At 43.1% G+C, this 20,587-nt stretch overlaps 1 protein-coding gene across 4 annotated transcripts in view; it reads right to left on the bottom strand.

Annotated features, from left to right (window-relative positions):
• Positions 1 to 6,032: 6,032 nt before the first annotated feature.
• Positions 6,033 to 20,587, bottom strand: part of PPARG (peroxisome proliferator activated receptor gamma) — a 330,251-nt gene continuing 315,696 nt past the window's right edge. For all 4 annotated transcript variants that reach the window (XM_063940774.1, XM_063940777.1, XM_063940776.1 and 1 more), the window contains exons 5-7: positions 17,240 to 17,439; positions 14,667 to 15,120; positions 6,033 to 6,873 (exon numbers count right to left, since the gene is read on the bottom strand). In XM_063940774.1, coding sequence (XP_063796844.1) covers positions 6,626 to 6,873; positions 14,667 to 15,120; positions 17,240 to 17,439 — 902 coding nt within the window. In that variant the 3' untranslated portion in view covers positions 6,033 to 6,625. The remainder of the gene's footprint in view (positions 6,874 to 14,666; positions 15,121 to 17,239; positions 17,440 to 20,587) is intronic.

The following is a 20,587-nucleotide window of genomic DNA, read 5'->3' as shown; positions in this document are numbered from 1 at the left end:
TTTAAAAAACCATGCCCCAAACATGATGCAAAGATGAAAAAGAGGTGCACCAAGGTTGCTGTATGACTAAGTTAAGCGACACAAGTGTGCAGCACAAACACCTGGCCCATCTAGGAGTGGCACTGCAGTGTCAGACAGGAGGGCAGATATAAAAAAAGGCCCCAAACAGCACATCATGCAAAGATGTGAAAGAGGTGCAATGAGGTAGCTGTATGACTAAGCTAAGCGACACAAGTGTGCGGCACAAACACCTGGCCCATCTAGGGTATACCGGAGGCACGTCTAGCACCAGCATAGTTGTTATGGCCTCAGTAATCCGCTTTGCAACAGGGTATATATATATATACACGGCAGTATCACTGGATTGGACTTATACGCCAGTACTACTGTAATTATATGGCAGGATCACTGGACTTATATGGCAGTACCGCTGGACATATACGGCAGTATCAATTGACATATACGGCAGTATCACTGGACATATACGCCAGTACCACGGTAATTATATGGCAGGATCACTGTAATTATACAGCAGGATCACTGTAATTATACGGCAGGATCACTGGACTTATACGGTAGGATCACTGTATAGTAGAACAGGTCAAAGAGAGTGATTTGAGGTCTGGATTGTTTAAAGGAGAATGGAATGGGTCACCCCCTACAATGTGGTGCAGTAATATAACCAATAATTCTTGAGGTAGAACAGTTTTTTCATATCCACCACTAATCACAAAACCAAGCTTATGTATACAGTATATTTTGTATGTTTTAATTTATTTTTTTATTTTAGGTTTTATTTTTTTGGTAATGTTTATTTGCAGGGGCTTGTGAATGTATCCATATTTTACTGTTTTATTATATGCAGCATGTCTGCCAGGATTGTTAACAATTGATGAGCGCCTAATTCACAGACATTTTGTTATTTTGCATTAAAGTAAATTCTGCATGGCCTCCAAGACATTAATTTGGTGCTATTGATGGCCACAAATATATCTGATTTTTTTAACTTAAGAATGAAAAAGTCACAAATACAGAGAAACATATTAAGATGTTACCGGTACTAATTCTTCAGCAACGCTGTAACGCTACATTAAAGAACATTATTAGGATTATCTGGATAAACTATTTACACGCGGTATAAGTGTAAGGGATTTGGATTTATAAAAACCCCAAACTGTGACTATACAGTACAAACAGCTATAATGGAAGTTCAAAGCCATGTACAGAGGGTATAGGATGAATCCTCAGGACAGCCCATACAGGATAACCCTTGACAAGGCAGTCATCAGGGGGGGACTGCGGGGACTGGAGTCCCGGGCCCTTATAGAGAGAGGGCCCACCCCTGGCTCCTGCCGCCAATACCTGGAGAGCTGCACAGGCTGCACAAAAACAATGGGCTGATGTGCATGGTGGACTTAAAACAAGCCTTTCCTGGGGTGGAGCAGTGCGGCAGAATCTTCTTTTTTGGTGGGGGGGCCCTGTCTATTTTGTCAGTCCCGAGCCCCACAATTTCGGATGGCAGTCCTGACCCTTGACTAGCCAAAGCAAGGAGACAATATAGGTGAACCTCTGACTATCCACAAGATAGAGCTATATATGGAATATATATGATTTACCGGCGGGCGGGATGCTGGCTGTCCATATCCCAACATCAGCATCCCGCCCGCCAGAATGCAGGCAGTGGGACGCATGCAAAGAGTCCCCTTGTGGGCTCAGCGTCTCACTGCGCTCGCCACAGGATCTATTCCCACTCTACAGATGTCACGGGCTCCCACGAGTTGGAATAGTCCTGTTTTGCCGGGATTCCGGGTGGCGTTATTGCCGGCTGTCCGGATTCCGGCGTCAGTAATGTATCCTGACCACCGGGAGCCCAACAGCCGGCAAATTGAACGTATTTCATATAGATTTACCTTCACCTATTCACAATGGTTTTACAAATGCAGATCTGTTTTGAATTATATTAATATAGCAGTTTTGCTAGTTAGTTTTTACATTTCCATTGTATTTTTATTGCCAATACAATTTCACAACAGATGATACAGTTTGAGAGTAACTATCAAATAAGCGCCATATCTCATTAACTTGTATCTATTTTTATATCTGTGCATACAGTATATAAACCAAGAGAAAAAAACAATACTGCACCTATGCCTTATAAAAGGTGATAGGAGGGAAAAAGGGGAATTTGCAGGGGGGTTGCTGTAATTAGAGAAATCAATGTACACTGTTGAACGGTTTTTGGGGGTAGAGATTTTCAGCGCAAATGGGCAGGCACTGCCAGACCCCCTCATTGTCAGGCCCTGTAGCAGCTGCATGGGCCACTGCCTTGGCTGTAGTTATGTCTTGCAGAATTATTATTATTATTTTTTTGTACCACGTACAGTGGCCCTCATTCCGAGTTGTTCGCTCGGTATTTTTCATTGCATCGCAGTGAAAATCCGCTTAGTACGCATGCGCAATGTTCGCACTGCGACTGCGCCAAGTAACTTTACTATGAAGAAAGTATTTTTACTCACGGCTTTTTCTTCGCTCCGGCGATCGTAATGTGATTGACAGGAAATGGGTGTTACTGGGCGGAAACACGGCGTTTCAGGGGCGTGTGGCTGAAAACGCTACCGTTTCCGGAAAAAACGCAGGAGTGGCCGGAGAAACGGTGGGAGTGCCTGGGCGAACGCTGGGTGTGTTTGTGACGTCAACCAGGAACGACAAGCACTGAAATGATCGCACAGGCAGAGTAAGTCTGGAGCTACTCTGAAACTGCTAAGTAGTTAGTAATCGCATTATTGCGAATACATCGGTCGCAATTTTAAGAAGCTAAGATTCACTCCCAGTAGGCGGCGGCTTAGCGTGTGTAACTCTGCTAAATTCGCCTTGCGACCGATCAACTCGGAATGAGGGCCAGTGTTCACTCAAAGAATACATATGAAACAATTCTATTAAAAACCATGCGGTTTAGATACACTGTGGATTTCAATCAGTGGCTAGTGCAGTAGTGTCCAAACTGTGTGCCCTAGCACTCTGGGGAGCCGCAAGGCTCTTGCAGGGGTGCCTCGGGTAGGTGGTCCATGACCAAATTAAATAATTTATGGTCAAAGTGATAGGCAAAACCCATAGCTAGTGGCTGCCAATCATAAAACATGTGGACATCCAGAAGCACAACTGTACACCACCACATCACTGACCCTCAGGGTGACAGGTAGGCACAATTTATATCATGTAATATTTTTTTCCAAATTTATCAATAAAGAACTTTTATCCTAGTGGTGCCGTGAAACAAATGCTGATACTCTAGGGGGCTGTGATTCAGAAAAGTTTGGGAACCAATGGGCTAGTGCGTGCAAGCTGGATTGCCTATTACAATTCACTGCCGTTTCTGTAATTGTATTTGGTTGCAATAAACTGGTTATAGTTGTTTTTTATGTGATTAAAATGAAAGTAATGGTTTAATGCTCAGTCCCAGACTTGGGGATGACAAATCTGTCTTTTACATATTTTATATAGTTTTAAAAACTTGATTGTCCATTATTGCAAAAGGTATTCTTTTGCAAGAATATTACCAAACTTTTGTAATCTCATCATCTTGGGTTTAGCATTCTCGCATTACTTTGGAGCTCTCTCCTATATAGACCAGCTGTAGTAAGACACTTCTCGTTCAGCCTACCAGTAATTCTCAGTATCTTTACTGCAATACTGCACAGTATCACTTCTGTTTTGTTTTAAATATAATTTCTCAGTACCAGTTCCAATATCTACTACAGGTATATGTAACCTGTGGCACTCCTGCTGCTGTAAAACTATAAATCCCAGCATGCACAACCAGTTCTGCTGTTAGGGCATGCTAAACCTGTGTCAGGGCATGCTGGAATGTGTAGTTCCATATCAGCTGGAGTGCCACAGTTTGCCTACTCCTGTTACTATGGGAGGTAGAATATGTTGTACGTGTACGGTATATATAAAGCAGTTTATATTAGGATTATTTCAAATTACCTTGTGACTGTATGTAAGGGATGCGTTTACATAACCTAGGAACTAATTGCCTTTGGAGTTTGTACTTAAACATTGGCAACTAAATAAATGAGAACCCCGGTCGGTGACTTCGTTGTGTCACAGTGCAGATCTTAAACATGGCATTGCATGGTGACAAAATACAATGGTATATACAATACACAATGGTATATAGAGAGATAACAAATACACTTAAATTACTTATGTAATAGCAGTGCCGAGCCAATGCTGTAAAAGCAAATATGACAAAATCAATAACCTGGAATAATATGAAGTGAAGGCATTTTGTTGAAATGTAGATTTCCTAATTTCAGCTTCCAAACGGGAAATCTAATTGGGGCATTATCGCAATGTGCAGGGCCAGATTAAGAATGAGGTGGATGAAGCTATAGCTCCAGGGGAACCACAGAAGAAAAAAAGACCCATAATCATGGCAGTATGATGGTCAGCTCAGTATTTGGCCACACAGCTAGTCATAAGTATTATTTCTAGGGTGTAGTATGAGTTGCCGGCGGCCGGCTTGCCGACAGCGGGGCGAGCGCAAATGAGCCCCTTGGGGGCACGGTGGCTATTCTCCCTCCAGGGGGATCGTGGACCCCCAAGAGGGAGAAAAGGTGTCAGTATGCCGGTTGTCGGGATTCCGGCACTGGTATACTGTGTGCCAGGATCCCAACAACCGGTATACTGAATACCTCCCTTATTTCTAGTTTTCTCACAAAATTAGCATTTTTTAAATTATTATGTATTTAGAGAGACAGTGTATACATGCCCACATGACTGGCCACACCCACCCATGTCACAGCCCACATGGCTGGCTACACCCACACTGGTCACAGCTCCTCCCCTTCTCATTATAGGCCCATAAACGTTATTAATCCCAGGCCTAAAGGGCCTTTTATCCAGTCTTGGCAATGTGGCAGGGTCATCTTTGTCACATACGTAGTTGTTCAGCTAATGTCAAGTTTACACTTCACCAATAGGGAAGTTATTTGAAGTCTTTAGACTGATAATAATGACAGATTATGTCATTTTTGGACGAACCAGAAATATAAGTGGAAAAGTCAGGAGTTGATGGAGATACAACAGCACATACCAGCCTGTACTGTGCATTTAGATCAGTGGTTCTCAAACTCGGTCCTCAGGACCCCACACAGCTCACGTTTTGTAGGTCACCTAGCAGGTGAACAGGTGTATTCATTACTCACTGACACATTTTGGGGTATATTCAATTAAAGTCGGATCCATTCCGACATGTATTTGTCGGAATGGATCCGACAACCCTTATTCAATCCCATCTTAATTCGACTTTTTCAAGTCGAATTGAGATGGGACGCAGAAGAGGAGAAGGGGGGCGAGCCGTGGGGAGACAGCCGGCGGGCATACAGGGAAGATCAGCGCTACAGTAGCGCTGCAGCAGGATGTCACTCAGCTGCCCGACCTCACGGCAGCTTCCGCCCGGCTCCAGCGCGCTGCTGGAGCCAGGCGGAAGCTGCCGTGAGGTCGGGCGGCTGAGCGACATCCAGCTGCAGCGCTACTGTAGCACTGATCTCCCCTGTATGCCCGCCGGCTGTCCCCCCGTCTCCCTGCGGCTCCCCCCCCCCCCCTCCGGGTCCGCATCTCAGTCCGACATCTTTTGATTTCGGACTTAGATGGTCGATAATTTTCGACACAAGCATGTGGATTGGCAGCTATTCCGCCGATCCACGTGCTTTTCGACGAGTCGTATTCATCGACTTGTCGAAAAATTTAGGGATATATTGAATAGGTCGAATCAGGATTCGACCTTAAAAAGTCGAAAACTGACGTCTTTTTGACAGACGGCAGTTTTCGACTTCAAGTTGAATATACCCCTTTAAAACAACCACAGGTACAGCGAATTATGTCACTTTTAATTCTGTCAGATGATCTGGAAATAGGTGCAGTGTTGGGGGTCCTGAGGACTGAGTTTGAGAACCTCTGGTCTAGATCATTCGGCAAGGTATATTTTTATATAATAGTAACAACACACTTTTTTTTCAAAAGACATTTTAATATTAAAAGTAATTGTACATGTGCTTTATAAACCAGCTGCATAAAATAGACCAGTTATATGAAAGCTTTGTTGTGTCTTTTAAGGCTTTGTCACAGTAATGTTGCTGCTGTTAACTTTTTTTTCCCTCATAAAAATAGTGCAAATTGTAAAAAATACATAATTATAACAGGTTAGTTCAGTACAGGTTCCGGTAGGTCTCTTTGTGCAGGAGCGGTGCAGTTCCAATTCAAGGTACTGTAGAGCTCTTGCAGATGTGGCTGGAGTTTCAGTACAACTTGTTGTAAGATGGACAAGTCGTGGTAGATCTCTTGAAGATGCAGTTGATGGACCAGTTCAAGTCCTTGTAGACATCTTGGATGTAAGAGGAGATTGAGTACAAGTCATTGTAGATCGCTTACAAATATTGGTAGAGAGTCAGTATAAGTCCCCATCGATGTCCTACAGATGTGGTTGGAGACTGACTACAAGTCTTTGTAGATCTCTTGCATTTGTGAGTGGTCCATTCAGTACAAGACCTTGCAAATGACTGGCAGGTAAGGTGGAGATTCAGTACAAGTGCTTGTCAATCTCTTAGAGATATGAATAGATTCAGTATAGATCTTTGTAAATCTCTTGCAGGAGTGGATGGAGGTTCATCTCTGCCTCCGTTTTCCTGATAATCTGTAATAACTGGACATGCTCTGTTACCACTTGCCTGAGGTCTGTCATCTTTTGGAGAAGTTTAGCAAAGAGCTGAGAGGAGTCCGGGTGGTTCAACTTGAGTTGCAGTTCCAGAGCTTGAAGCAAAGTGTCCTGGATATCTTCTATGGGCTTCACATTCAATAATCCAGGTCGATCTAAACAGTAAATATTAATAGAAAAACAATGAATTAATGACAGAATTCTTTTAGTACTGAGATACATGCAATGCAATAGCTTGGTGTTGATAACAAAAAAAGTACTCAACAGTTTGGCAACTTTTAAAACTGAAATACAAAAACTTCTTCAGCATAAAAACATCCATATTACCTAACTTTACCTAACTTAATAACAAAAGTATATATTGGCACAGATAGCCTTGTTTCGCTGTGCATTAAACTGGTGGCCACCGTACAGCAGTGCAAAGTATTGGTATGAAGATGGACTACTTGTTCACTGGCTGCATTTTTGTAAGTATACCTATTAGCTTTCAGATGGGGTAACTGCAACTTGGACACAGTCACTTGAACGCTATAACTGCATTAGGTCTATTTATTTATATGCAGTGACAAAAAAGGATTGTCTATTGCTGCATATCAAAGCGATAGAAAATGAGTTGTTGCCGCAATTTACGTAGAGGTACATTGCTCCATCATCAGATATACAGTATGTATATCCTTATTTTACTCAACATCAAAAATGTGTGCGCCTTTCAAAAGCTGGTGTGACCTCATGCCCGCCATGGGCCTTTGTGGGAAGTGCCTTGACCACAAACCACACCCCAAGTTTCTTCACTGTGGTGGCATGCCCAGCGCTCTGGGAGCTGCTGCCGATGCCTCAAGTCCCTCACAAGTGTCTTAGTATATTAGAGTTATATCAAATCAGACTGGCTCCTGTATTAATCAGTATTTACATTAGGACTTTCTCCTTTGTGTTCATATAGGATCCAATTTTAGAGGCAGCGTATTACCAGTACATGAATCTGTATGACCAAACAGTCCCTTTAGCAACCTAATTTGCACATGAATGGGCTGAAGGAGTATCCACCAGCTATCCAGAATACTACAGATGATTCCAAGGAGAATTGCAAAGTCCAAACAGAAGTCCAGTGTAGTAACAGGACTCCAGACACACAAGCTCAACGCGTTTCCCTGGGAATGGTCACCCAGCTTCCTCAGGAGCTTCTACCTGGTGGATGCTCCTTCCGCTCGTTCATCTGCAAATTCAGTTGCTAAAGGGAGTGTTTGGACATACACATTCACTGGTAATACCCTGCAGCTAAAATTGTATCCTTAATACAGGAGCCAGTCTGATTTTATATAACTCTAATATACCAAAACACTTGTCGTCTAGTTAGTGGTTGCTATTTATGCCTTGCGCTTTTATTCATTCTTATTGTGGTTTTTAATAAATGTGCATTTTCTTTACCATATACCGTCCATTATATATTAACTATATACTATAGCAGCGCTGGTTTTACTATTTCTGGGTCAGTAATTATCCTACCTGTTTCCACGGACAGAACTCCTGAAACCATGAGCTGTTGGGGTGCTAATGGTTTCACAGATGTGGAAAACACTGATATAGTCATATGTCTTTAAATTTCCAAGGACATTACAACGTTTTAAAGATTTGCACCTATTGTTCAGTATTGCCCAACTTCACAGCTGTATATATATTGAGAAGGAAAATGTAAATGCAAAAGTACATGACTATCGCATTCGGAAAACGATGGAGACTGTAAGGCTGCAAGGTCTATGGTGCGTTACGCAGATACACTGGCTTACCAACAAAGGGTCAAATGTAACAGCATGTGACTTGAAGAAAGTGTCAATTGTTTGGCAATTTAGCCACTCGATTTAAAGCAGCAATTGTTTTAGAATGAACCTGGTTTTGCCGTAGGAACAATTGCTGCCCAAAATCTTGTTGATAAATCGTTGAACTTTCTGCAGCTCGCTGGCTATTGCGTTCTCCCCAAAGAGTCCATATTTTGGCAACTATGATGCAAAATTTCTTATATGCCCAAATCTGCATCTATAGAACATCCCTCAAGTGAGACTAATGCTGCATATTTTGTGGATCACATCAAACCGGCACAGGTGAATTTTGGTTAAATTGGTGATCTATTACAAAACCTTCGCCCCGCAACTCATCCCTCAAATGGCCTCCCTGTTTAATAAAATATTACGGGGTACGCCCTTCCACACTGACTCCACGACGTCCCGCATTATTGTAATCCCGAAACCCGGAAAAGATCCTTCGCATTGCACAAATTACAGACCCATATCTTTGATAAACACCGATCTCAAACTCTTTGCCAAAATACTAGCAACTCGCCTGAACGATGTGTTGCCATCATTAATAGATCCTGACCAAGTGGGATTTATCCCTGGCCGTCAGGCCTCGGACAACACCAGACGCACTATTAATTTGATTCACCAAATAAACTCGACGAAAACACCAGCGATTGCCTTGGCGCTAGACGCCGAAAAGGCATTTGATCGCATTTCCTGGTCCTTTTTGTTTTCTACTTTATCTACGTTCGGCCTCCACGGTCATTTCATCACTGCAATAGCGGCCCTCTATTCCAACCCCTCATCTATGGTCCTGACCAATGGACTAAGCTCACCTCGATTTAATTTGAAGAATGGTACGCGTCAGGGTTGCCCTCTTTCACCCCTACTTTTTGCTCTATGCATCGAACCTCTTGCGGCCCGTATTAGACTTAATACGGACATTGGGGGGATTACAGTGGGGCAGAACTCATACAAAATATCTTTATTTGCGGATGACGTGCTCTTGACTTTATCTAACCCTTTGATTTCTCTGCCTAACCTACAAAAAGAACTACTCCTATATGGTTCCCTCTCTGGTTACAAAATAAACCACACCAAATCTGAAGCCCTTGCATTTAATATCCCACCCCAGACCCACTTGATTCTAACCTCCTCTTTCCCTTTTATTTGGAGACCCTCTGCTATCAAATATCTCGGCATATTTATTACTAAATCCTACACCAGCCTTTACCAGACTAACTATGTTCCTATGATTAAAACTCTCACCCAAGACCTGGATAAATGGGACAGATTATTTATTTCATGGATTGGACGGATTAACGCCCTGAAAATGAATCTCCTTCCCCGTATTCTTTACCTATTTCAGACCATTCCGATAATGGTGCCCCGTGTGACTTTGACCTCATTGCAATCATTGTGCAACAAATTTATTTGGGCACACCGTAAATCCCGATTAAGACGAACACTGCTGGCCAAAAGTGCTACCTCAGGCGGATTGGGATATCCTAACCTCCAGGCCTATTTTAATGCCTGTCACCTTAATCATATGGTGTCCTGGCATTCCCTCCAAGGGAACAGAAAATGGGTCGATATTGAGAACTCAATGTACCAGGGCGTCCCCCTCGACTCTCTTCTATGGCTCCCCAGGTCCCGCAGACCAGCCTCGGCCTACTCAATCCCCACGATTAATTTCACCCTTGGATTATGGGACAAACTCCGCAGCACCTACAATCTAACCTCACACCCCTCACCTTTAACACCTATCTGGGGACATCCTGCCTTTCCCCCAGGCTGCGAACGAAAAATGGCGGCTCCATGGCAATCACAGGGTGTCACAAGATTTATCCATGTTAAAGGCCATTCAGCACCGACCTCTTTTGGAGAATTTCAAGAACGCCTTGGTTTGCCACCCTCGTGCCATTACCATTACATCCAAATCCTTAGCTTTCTCAAATCTCAGCTTAAAACTACATCTTTGAAACCACCCACCTCCTTTGAACATATGTGTTTACTTTCAATTGACAAAAAAGGGAATATCTCAATGATATACAACTCTATTCTGACCCCAGACCCCTCTGACCGTGAATCCCATGAATTAGCCTGGGAATCAGATCTCTCCCATCCGTTGGAAGATGATCAATGGGAAGAAATCAGAATGCGCATTGCTAAAGCCTCCATTAATGTGGCACTCAGAGAAACATGCTATAAGGTCTACACCAGGTGGTACTTAGTTCCTTCCAGACTTCATTCCATTTACCCCACGACATCAAATCTGTGTTGGAGACTCTGTGGAGAGGAGGGCACCTTTTTCCACATATGGTGGACGTGCCCCTCTATTCGCCCCTTTTGGAAAATGGTAGGAGCACTTATTGCTCAAACATGCGGACATAATCTAGACCTCTCCCCTGAAACTGCTCTTCTGCATGCTCCCATACCATTGCTACCCAAACCCCAAGACAAGCTTACCATGTTACTATGCATGGCGGCTAAATCTCTGATCGCTAAATGCTGGAAAGACCATAAACCTCCCTCCAAGGCATTACTGATGACCAAGATTAATTATATAGCCAGTATGGAATATATTACAAGCCTGAGGAACAACACAGTGGCCCAGTTCCATAACATCTGGTCTCCTTGGTACCTCGCTCGGTCTTTATTGATGCCCGGACTCTGTTGATATTGCTAATTATGCTAATACCTATATCACTTCTGTTGTCCCCTACCCCTGTCCTAAATACAGTGGACTGTTCCCATCCTCTTGCCTCCCGATATGCAATTTTTCCATTGTTTCCCCTTTATTAAGATATACTCTCTAGCCTCTTCTCTCCCTCCCTTTCCTTTTGTTTTCCTACTCTTACTCTTCACAAGACTACACTCTGTTTTGGTATAAATTTTATACTATATCTGTATAATAAAATGAGAAAAGTCAGATACACATGTAGAGTTATGCAGGGCACAAATTACTAATACCTACTGGCCTATAATTCCATGAAAATGTCTCTATTGTTTTGATTTGGTATGTAAAATGTTTGTTTTCATGTTCAAGATCACTACCCTGCACAAGTTTGTTCTTGCTACTGTTTTGATTACTGACCAACCTCAATAAAAATTCTAACTTTAAAAAAAAAAAAATTGGTGATCTATGGAGGAAGACCACAATAGCTGCCTTCTTTAAGAACACAAATGCCTCTCCTGTAAATGTTGGCAAGGCACGTTAGTTGTACTGCAACAATGGCAACAGCTGGACAGTTACAGCTTTTATTAAACAGGTGTTTGTTCTTTGCACATAACATTTTGCAGCCATTCATAAGTTTGTTTTATTTATTATATACTTTGAAATATATCCCATTATTTGTGCCAAGCCACGCATGAATGATAGTGGTGCGTCTTGAAATGGGAGTATTATTTGAAAACATACAATATTTCTTTCGCCATCAAATTTAGTTGATAGAAGTCTGGTTGGAACCTGCTGCAATTATACATTCTACACCTGCTGATACATAAACCCAGTTAACTTATCCTCACATGACATTGCCTTAATCTGACGTTTACAAGGCAGTTACACGTTAACGAACTCTCTTTCTCTGCCCAACACTGATGTGGAATCTCATAAAATCTGCACGTTATGGAGTTTAGCTGGGAATGATGCCATGATACCCTGTTTAGTGCCAGAGATGATCCTAAGGCCTAAAGTACAAGATGAGTAAATATCTCATTCGTCGTCAGATACTGGAGGCTGTTCTCCCATTTTGCTGTAGCTCATTTGCCAATCCTGCTAAAAAGATGTAGCTATTTCGGTCATAAAAATATGTTTATAGAAATGTTATGATTTACTACTATATTCCTAGACTTTTATTTTGGGCTTTTACTGTATTAAAATGTGCTATTGGCAGTAGTTTATGTGCAGTGGAAATTATGCTCTTTAATTATTAAACTGGAATGATTGACAATGAAGGTTAATAATAATAGGGCTGGAACTGGTGGCCTCTTGGAATTCGGGGGGGGGGGGGGGGGGCAGTATAAAGTGTATCTAGTTTATTTCCATTATTGTCAGTGATCAGTGGCTGCCATGAACTCAGAGGAACTGCAACAATAGGACTTTTCTAGTTTCTGCAATGTGTATTAGATATGTTCTTTGAGCAGGCTTCCATAGTGGAAGTAAGTTATAAAGCGCAGTAGATGGGCCCTGCATCAAGCTTTGATCTTGCCCCTTCTCATACAGATGAGATACACAGTGCCGTAACTAGACATTTTAGCGTTGTGTTCAAGATAGGGCATCGGCGCCCCCCCTCTATGTAAAAAAGGAGCAGTGCGCGCCATAAAAATATAGGGACGTGGATTCATGGGGAAGGGGTGCGGCAACAACATAATACCAATTCACATTAAATATTATAGTAGTCTCCAGACAGTGTCCCCTTTTAACATATTACAGCAGACAGCGTCCCCTTTTTACACATTAAGGCAGACAGCGTCCCCCTTTTAACACATTATGGCAGACAGTGTCCCCTTTTTTACACATTACAGCAGAGTCCCCCTTTTACACATTAGGTAGACAGACCTTGCCTTCAGCATTGGCTGCCCGACGTCCGCTGTGAATGCTGGGATGAGGAAAGCACATCCCAGCATTCACAGCAGCGCCGGGCCAGCCAATGCGGAAGGAGAGGGACTGCTGCATTGGCGCCGCTACCAATTACATAGCGCTGCTGTGGATCCTTCCTCCCCCTCCCTCCTCCTCCTTCTCCGCTGCTCCCTCTCCTCCTCCGGTACAGGCGGCTTGTAATGAGTCAAATTGACTCATTACAAGCCGCTGGCCATTGCGCCCTCAGTGCGACTGCGCACACCTGGCACACACGTAGTTACGGCACTGGAGATACACAACACACACCCTTCCTAACATATCGGGAACTAACAGAATTAGTGATGAGTGAGTGAGCGAGTGAGTGAGGGCTTTCGCATTGTTCTTGTTTATTAAATTCTACACACTGGAAGCAACATAGTAACATAGTAAATGAGGTTGAATAGAGGCAAAATGCCCATCGCGTTCAACCTATATTCTGTATTTAGTTGAGTTGATCATAATGTACCTGTTGAAGTAATGTTTTATGACTAGTTAACAACTATAAATCATGTTCCACCCGAATTATCAATGTCAGTATTTTAAATGTTATAACCTTGGATATCATTTTCAATCAGCAATTTATCCAATCTGTTTTTAAATGCATTTACAGAGTCCGCCATTACCATCTTCCCTGGCAGGGAATTCCAAATCCTTATTGCCCTAACTGTGAAGAACCCTTTCCTACGTTGTGTACGGAATTTTTGCTCCTCTAGCCTCAGCGAGTGCCCACGTGTCCTAAAGAGTTCTTTTAATAAATAATTCCTCTGATAACTCTATGTAATGTTCCTTTACATATCTGAAGATATTAATAATGTGGTACGGACTCTTGTGGTATTCCGCTAACAACTGGTGTCCAGCTTGAGGAAGTGCAATCTAAATTTTGATCCGATTGTTCGTTTGAACGTTATCATTCGCGCAACGCAAGCCATGCATCGGTAATGACGTCATTATGTCAACCCCCTGTTCATCCCCTTGGGGGGGTGTATTAAAATTCTAATTACATATATTTTCTATTTCCCACCTGAAGAATACCTATGTTATATTTCATCTTCCTAACATATCGGGAAGGGAAATAGTGATAAGTCAGTCAGTCAGTGAGCGAGTGAGGGCTTTCACATGTATATGTATATATATATATATATATATATATATGTATATATATATTGACTAGATGGGGAAGACTGTGGCACAGTCAAATATTGCATGTTGCAGGTGCCCAGTCTATGAGCTAGTAGCCGTCCTACTGTGGAAAGTGGTTCACCCCCCGTGAACATCGCTGGGAACAGTGAAAATCGCTCAGTGTGTTTGCACTGAGCGTTTTTCCTGCCAGCGATGTTCACATCATCGCTGTGCCTACACGCTGGGCAAAAACGCCCAGTGTGTATGCACCTTAACAGCTGTATCGTACAGTATCTCCAGGTTTTTGGGGACATAATTCTCAGTACACACTTATTTTCTGTATTACTAGATAAATGCACAGGGTAGTGTATCAACTGTTATGGAATAAGAATACTGCTCTGGCCAGACCATATCTTACCTCCACTAAGTATGATGACAGCTACAAAGATGGCAAGGTCACTGTCGTCCAATTCTAATGCATTAAACCTTATGGCAAATTCAAACTTGGGCTCCATAAATTCACAAAATGGTTTCCTCAAGCTCTTGAGAAACTCCCGGGTCATAAAGCCTTGTCCCTCAGCAATGAGAACACCGTCTTTGTTCATGAGAGAGGCCAGCATTGTAAATATGATCTCATGGACCCCGTACTTCAGGAGAGTTACTTGGTCATTTAGGTCAAGGTTGACAAATCCTGGAATGTTTTTGGCAAATTCGGTGATCTCCCGTACGGCTTCAACTGAACGAGACTGACATCTCTGGAAAATGCGGATGGCAACTTCCTTGTTTTGCTCTATAAAAGGGGCCAGGGAGTACTGGCATTTGATCTGATCCTCTCCCATCATTAGTGAGTTCATATCATAGATCACCACTGGCTGAAAGAAGACCAATAAATAAATGTAATTAATACATCCACATACCCCTTGTTTTAGAGGAAATATTATCTATGAGGGTCATTCCGAGTTGTTCGCTCGCAAGCTGCTTTTAGCAGCTTTGCACACGCTAAGCCGCCGCCTACTGGGAGTGAATCTTAGCTTATCAAAATTGCGAACGAAAGATTAGCAGAATTGCGAATAGACACTTCTTAGCAGTTTCTGAGTTGCTCCAGACTTACTCGGCATCTGCGATCAGTTCAGTCAGTGTCGTTCCTGGTTTGACGTCACAAACACACCCAGCGTTCGCCCAGACACTCCTCCGTTTCTCCAGCCACTCCCGCGTTTTTCCCAGAAACGGTAGCGTTTTTTCACACACACCCATAAAACGGCCAGTTTCCGCCAAGAAACACCCACTTCCTGTCAATCACACTCCGATCACCAGAACGAAGAAAAAACCTCGTAATGCCGTGAGTAAAATACCTAACTGCATAGTAAATTTACTTGGCGCAGTCGCACTGCGGACATTGCGCATGCGCATTAGCGACTAATCGCTCCGTTGCGAGAAAAAAATAACGAGCGAACAACTCGGAATGACCCCCTATATTCCATATGTAGCATTTCTGGCTTCTACTATTTGACAATGTTACAATTGCTGTTTATTATTACACTCTAAACAAAGACACGTCTCTAGCAGTAAACTACAACATTGCAGAGTGGCTAATGAAACGTGTCAATAATTACATTTATATTGTGTCCAGACATCTGCCCAGTCAGAACTGTTGTGGATTTGTCCAGGGCCATCTTAACGTATGGGATCACTGGGCAGCTGCCTAAGGCCCCATGATTCCAGGGCCTTTGAGCAGGTGCAGGCTGTGCCGGGGGCATTTTCCCCCTGTACCAGTGCCTCTGGAGGTCTTGGGAGGCAGGTAGAGAATGCTGCCTGGATACTCTGATTGTGAATTACAAAGAGTGGCCGGGTAGCAATCTCTACCTGCCTCCCAGACTGCAGGCAGGCACTGAATGACTGTCAGCATGCCGATTGGTAGATGGCTGGAGATATCCACATATCAGAGTGCTTACAGCCATTCACTGTATGGAAGCAAGTGGAGAGACGGCGCAGGACTTCAGGAGGGGTATGTAATTATTTTTACTTATTCCCATGAATGGGTGGATAGGTAGTGCATTGCTTTGCCCAGGGCCTACAATGCTGTTGAGACGGCCCTGGCTTTGTCTATATTACAGAACTCAGCTTTGATTTTAGGCTGTGATTACATTATAACCTATACTAGCTAAGGTGTAGGAAGACATGCATTTTAGAACTGTCTTTCAGGCTTAATAAGATTTGTGTGTCCTGTGGACTGGGCAACTGATGCTAGATAACTGTATGGTCCAATATAATGGCGTTAAACTGTTATACTAGGGCTAGGAATCACCAGAGAAAATTAGAGCATTTGGTGCAATTTAGTAGAGATAATAATAAGTGCAGTTATGACAAAATTCATAAGGTCTGCTAAACAGTACGGAAATGGGCACAGACATGAGGGTTTGGATTAGTAAGGACCGGGGCGGAACCTCCAAATAAGCTAGTGGCTTAGGGGTCTATTCATGAAGAAAAGAGTGGAGAAGTGAGTCTGTGAAGAAGTTGACCATGGCAACCAATCAGCTGCACTGTACAATTTTACAGTATGCAAATTATGTTACTTCAATGCTGATTGGTTGCCATGGGCAACTTCTCCACTGGCTCACTTCTCCACCCTTTTCACTGCATCATGAATAGACCTCTTAATTCTAAAATTGCCTTAGATGCCATTAGAAAAAAAAACTATAAAACTATAGTATAGCGATACCAAAAGCAAATATATCTTCCATAATGTTGCGTAAACCATCAAGGTCTTTTGGACTCCTTTGAGCTTGGACACCCAAAATTAATGTTCTATGTGCCCTTCCTTAAGAATCTGTATAATCTGTAGTACACATGGATTTCTGCTGCTACCAAGATGTACCACACTTTTATAATAGGAAAATGACCTTCCCTGAATGCGGACACATCCTGTGATGTGAACACAATAGAAGAGAGATCAACCCCAGTAAATCATTTACACACATCACTCCCACTCACTGATTTGTCTGTTGTCCTTCCTGTCAAAATGGCTCTTGCCTTGGCTTTCGTCAGAGGGAATGACTTGAGGTATGAGTCATATAAGTGCTTGGCCAGGACCCGCTGATCAGCGCATTCTGGATTCAGCTGGTCGATGTCACTTGATATCTCTGCCAATAGCTTCTCCTTCTCAGCCTGTGGCATCCGTCCAAACCTGATAGCTGAAAACAGATTTTTTTTTTTGTGTTATTGAGGCAAAGATTATTATTAACATTATGTAGAGAGGCACCAAACTGTGATAAAACTAGAGTGTGGGGTCATAAAACATGCAATAAATTCATACGAAGGTGTGTTATTTTGGGCAATATCGCGTGCAATAAACGAGAAGCATGTTTAATGAGAGCTTTGATGAATTCTGTCTTTAAATTTTATGATGACGCCAGTTAGGTGATAACAGAAAAACCTCAACATTTTTTTTCAAACAACCTCATACATAAAACTGCAAATAAATTTCAATGACTGGTCTTATCATTCTAAATAAATTTGCCTTTAAAGGGATATCTAACTATGGACAATTCTCCACCTGAAATAAACCTCCTAAGTAATAAAGATGGAGGACCAGACCATCCCCAGAATGTTATTATCATGGTAAGTCCTTTTTTACTTGTGCAACCTTACCAGGAAGCAATGACGTGTCCACTAAATGATAAATGGTGGTCTTGGACATGACATTAAGGTGACAATGGCTGCCCATGCAACTAGCACAGGTTCTCAAACCTCACACAGTTCATGTTTTCTAAGTAACCTGTAGATTTTTGATATGACAGTTGGGGATACATAGTGCACCAGCTGGGTGACTTGGAAAACGTGACCTGTGTGGGGCCCTGAGGACTGAGTTTCAGAACCAATGGACGAGAGTATGACATCCCCACCATCCTGCAAAGTACACAATATTTGAAAGCATCAACCAATCAGCTTCTACTTGCATTTTACAGGCTGTGCTAGCCAAATGACAGACGCTAAATGGACGGTACTTTAGCGCTCTCTACTTTATCTCTCTTCAAGATTTGATAAATCTCCCCCAAAAACGGAAAAAAAATTGGTGGATGAGACAGCAGTCTCCAGGATCCCCCTGCGGCTCAGGAGGTGGGCTGGCCTCCAACATGTGCCACTGCGCATGCGTGCCTTGTTGTTGCATATTCCTTCCTAGCATTCTATGCTTTTAGATGTGCCCTCCGAGACTCCCAGCATTCTAATTATCATAAACCTAAAACCTGATTAAGCAATTCCACGTGTTGACTTACCACCACCAGCACCTTTGCTGCACAGCTTACTACTTCTGGCTGAATATACTCTATAGGTACACTACACTCAGACTCAGTATGTTATACCGGCGCTCGGGATTCCGAACGTAGGTATACCGACATCGGCATCCCGAGCGGTGGAATGCCGGCAGGGGAACAAGTGCAACAAAGCCCCTTGCGGGTTCGCTGCGGTCGCCATGCTGTGGGTTTAGTGGTGGGTTCTATTCTCCCTCTATGGAGGAATCGCCTACCTTGGCGGTATACCGGCGGCGGTAAGGTAACCCAGTCGGGATCCCAGCATCGGTATTGTGACAGCCGGGATCCCGATGAGTGGTATGCTAACCGCATACCCTACACTCTGTCTAACAACATCCCAGGCAAAGAGTGTCCCGTCTTATTACCTGCTAATAAAAATAACCTCCACCCAATTCATATAAACCTCCACCCAATTCACATAAACTCCACTTCTGATTTACCTGCACCCCACCCTGATCTGTTCAACTGCATCCACATCTTATTGTGGGCGTGGCCTTCAACTTTCCAGTGCGCTCTCCACCTATCTGTTGTCTACAAATGGCCACAGCCCTGACAAAATCAGGACCGTTGGCAGGTTTGGCAGCCAGAGTATAGACTTGTGTACAGATAAAACCTAAGGGTTCATCAGTTATAGCACTAAAAAGACACTTCCTCTATAATACAAGTTAAAATACATACTGTATAAAGAGGGTTCTAATAATTTTCTCAAGTATGAATTAGTATCAGGAGCTCATCAGATATGTACAGATTTGAGACAAAAATGTGATCATGTGGGAAGATATTTCTCTAAACACAGAAGACTTCCTGTCAGTAGCCCCATTTAAAGGACGCTAATTCAGCTTATTTTTGTCTGAAAAAACTTGTGATCGTCTGAGTGCAACTGTAACTACAGTACACTATTAAGTTTCATAAAAATACGGAATCAGTTATGTACTTAGGGGGAGATGCACTAAGCAGTGAAAAGAGTGGAGAAGTGAGCCAGTGGAGAAGGTGCCCATAGCAACCAATCAGCATTGATGTAACATTTATAATTTGCATACTATAAAATGATACAGAGCAGCTGACTGGTTGCCATGGGCAACTTCTCTACTGGCTCACTTCAAACACATGCACTCTACTGGCTCACTTCTCTACTGGCTCACTTCAGACACATGCACATTTGTAGCTTGCTGGAGGTCATTTTGCAGGGCTCTGGCAGTGCTCCTCCTGTTCCTCCTTGCACAAAGGCGGAGGTAGCGGTCCTGCTGCAGGGTTGTTGCCCTCCTACGGCCCCCTCCACGTCTCCTGATGTACTGGCCTGTCTCCTGGTAGCGCCTCCATGCTCTGGACACTACGCTGACAGACACAGCAAACCTTCTTGCCACAGCTCGCATTGATGTGCCATCCTGGATGAGCTGCACTACCTGAGCCACTTGTGTGGGTTGTAGGGAGGTCATACAGGCACGTGGAGGCCACACACACTACTGAGCCTCATTTTGACTTGTTTTAAGTACATTACATCAAAGTTGGATCAGCCTGTAGTGTGTTTTTCCACTTTAATTTTGAGGGTGACTCCAAATCCAGACCTCCATGGGTTAATAAATTTGATTTCCATTGATAATTTTGTGTGATTTTGTTGTCAGCACATTCAACTATGTAAAGAACAAAGTATTTAATAAGAATATTTCATTCATTCAGATCTAGGATGTGTTATTTTAGTGTTCCCTTTATTTTTTTGAGCAGTGTATATATATATATATATATATATATATATACCGTATATACTCGAGTATAAGCCGACTTTTTCAGCACATTTTTCTATGCTGAAAAATCCCCCCTCAGCTTATACTCGAGTCAACGGCTGCAGCAGACGCCGTGGGCTGTGTGGGCGTCCGCTGCAGCCGGCTCCAGGGACAGACACTAGAGGTCATTATTGACCTCTAGTGTCTGTGCGGCGTTGCTATGGGAGAGACGTAATGACGTCTCTCCCATAGAGATGATCGGGTGCCGGGAAGCGGGCGCCGGAGCGGGCGGCCAGACGGAGCGGGCG

This window comes from Pseudophryne corroboree, chromosome 9 (assembly GCF_028390025.1).
Source record: "Pseudophryne corroboree isolate aPseCor3 chromosome 9, aPseCor3.hap2, whole genome shotgun sequence".
In the NCBI taxonomy this organism is placed as follows: Eukaryota; Metazoa; Chordata; class Amphibia; order Anura; family Myobatrachidae; genus Pseudophryne; species Pseudophryne corroboree.
This window is presented reverse-complemented; position numbering and strand designations above follow the sequence as displayed.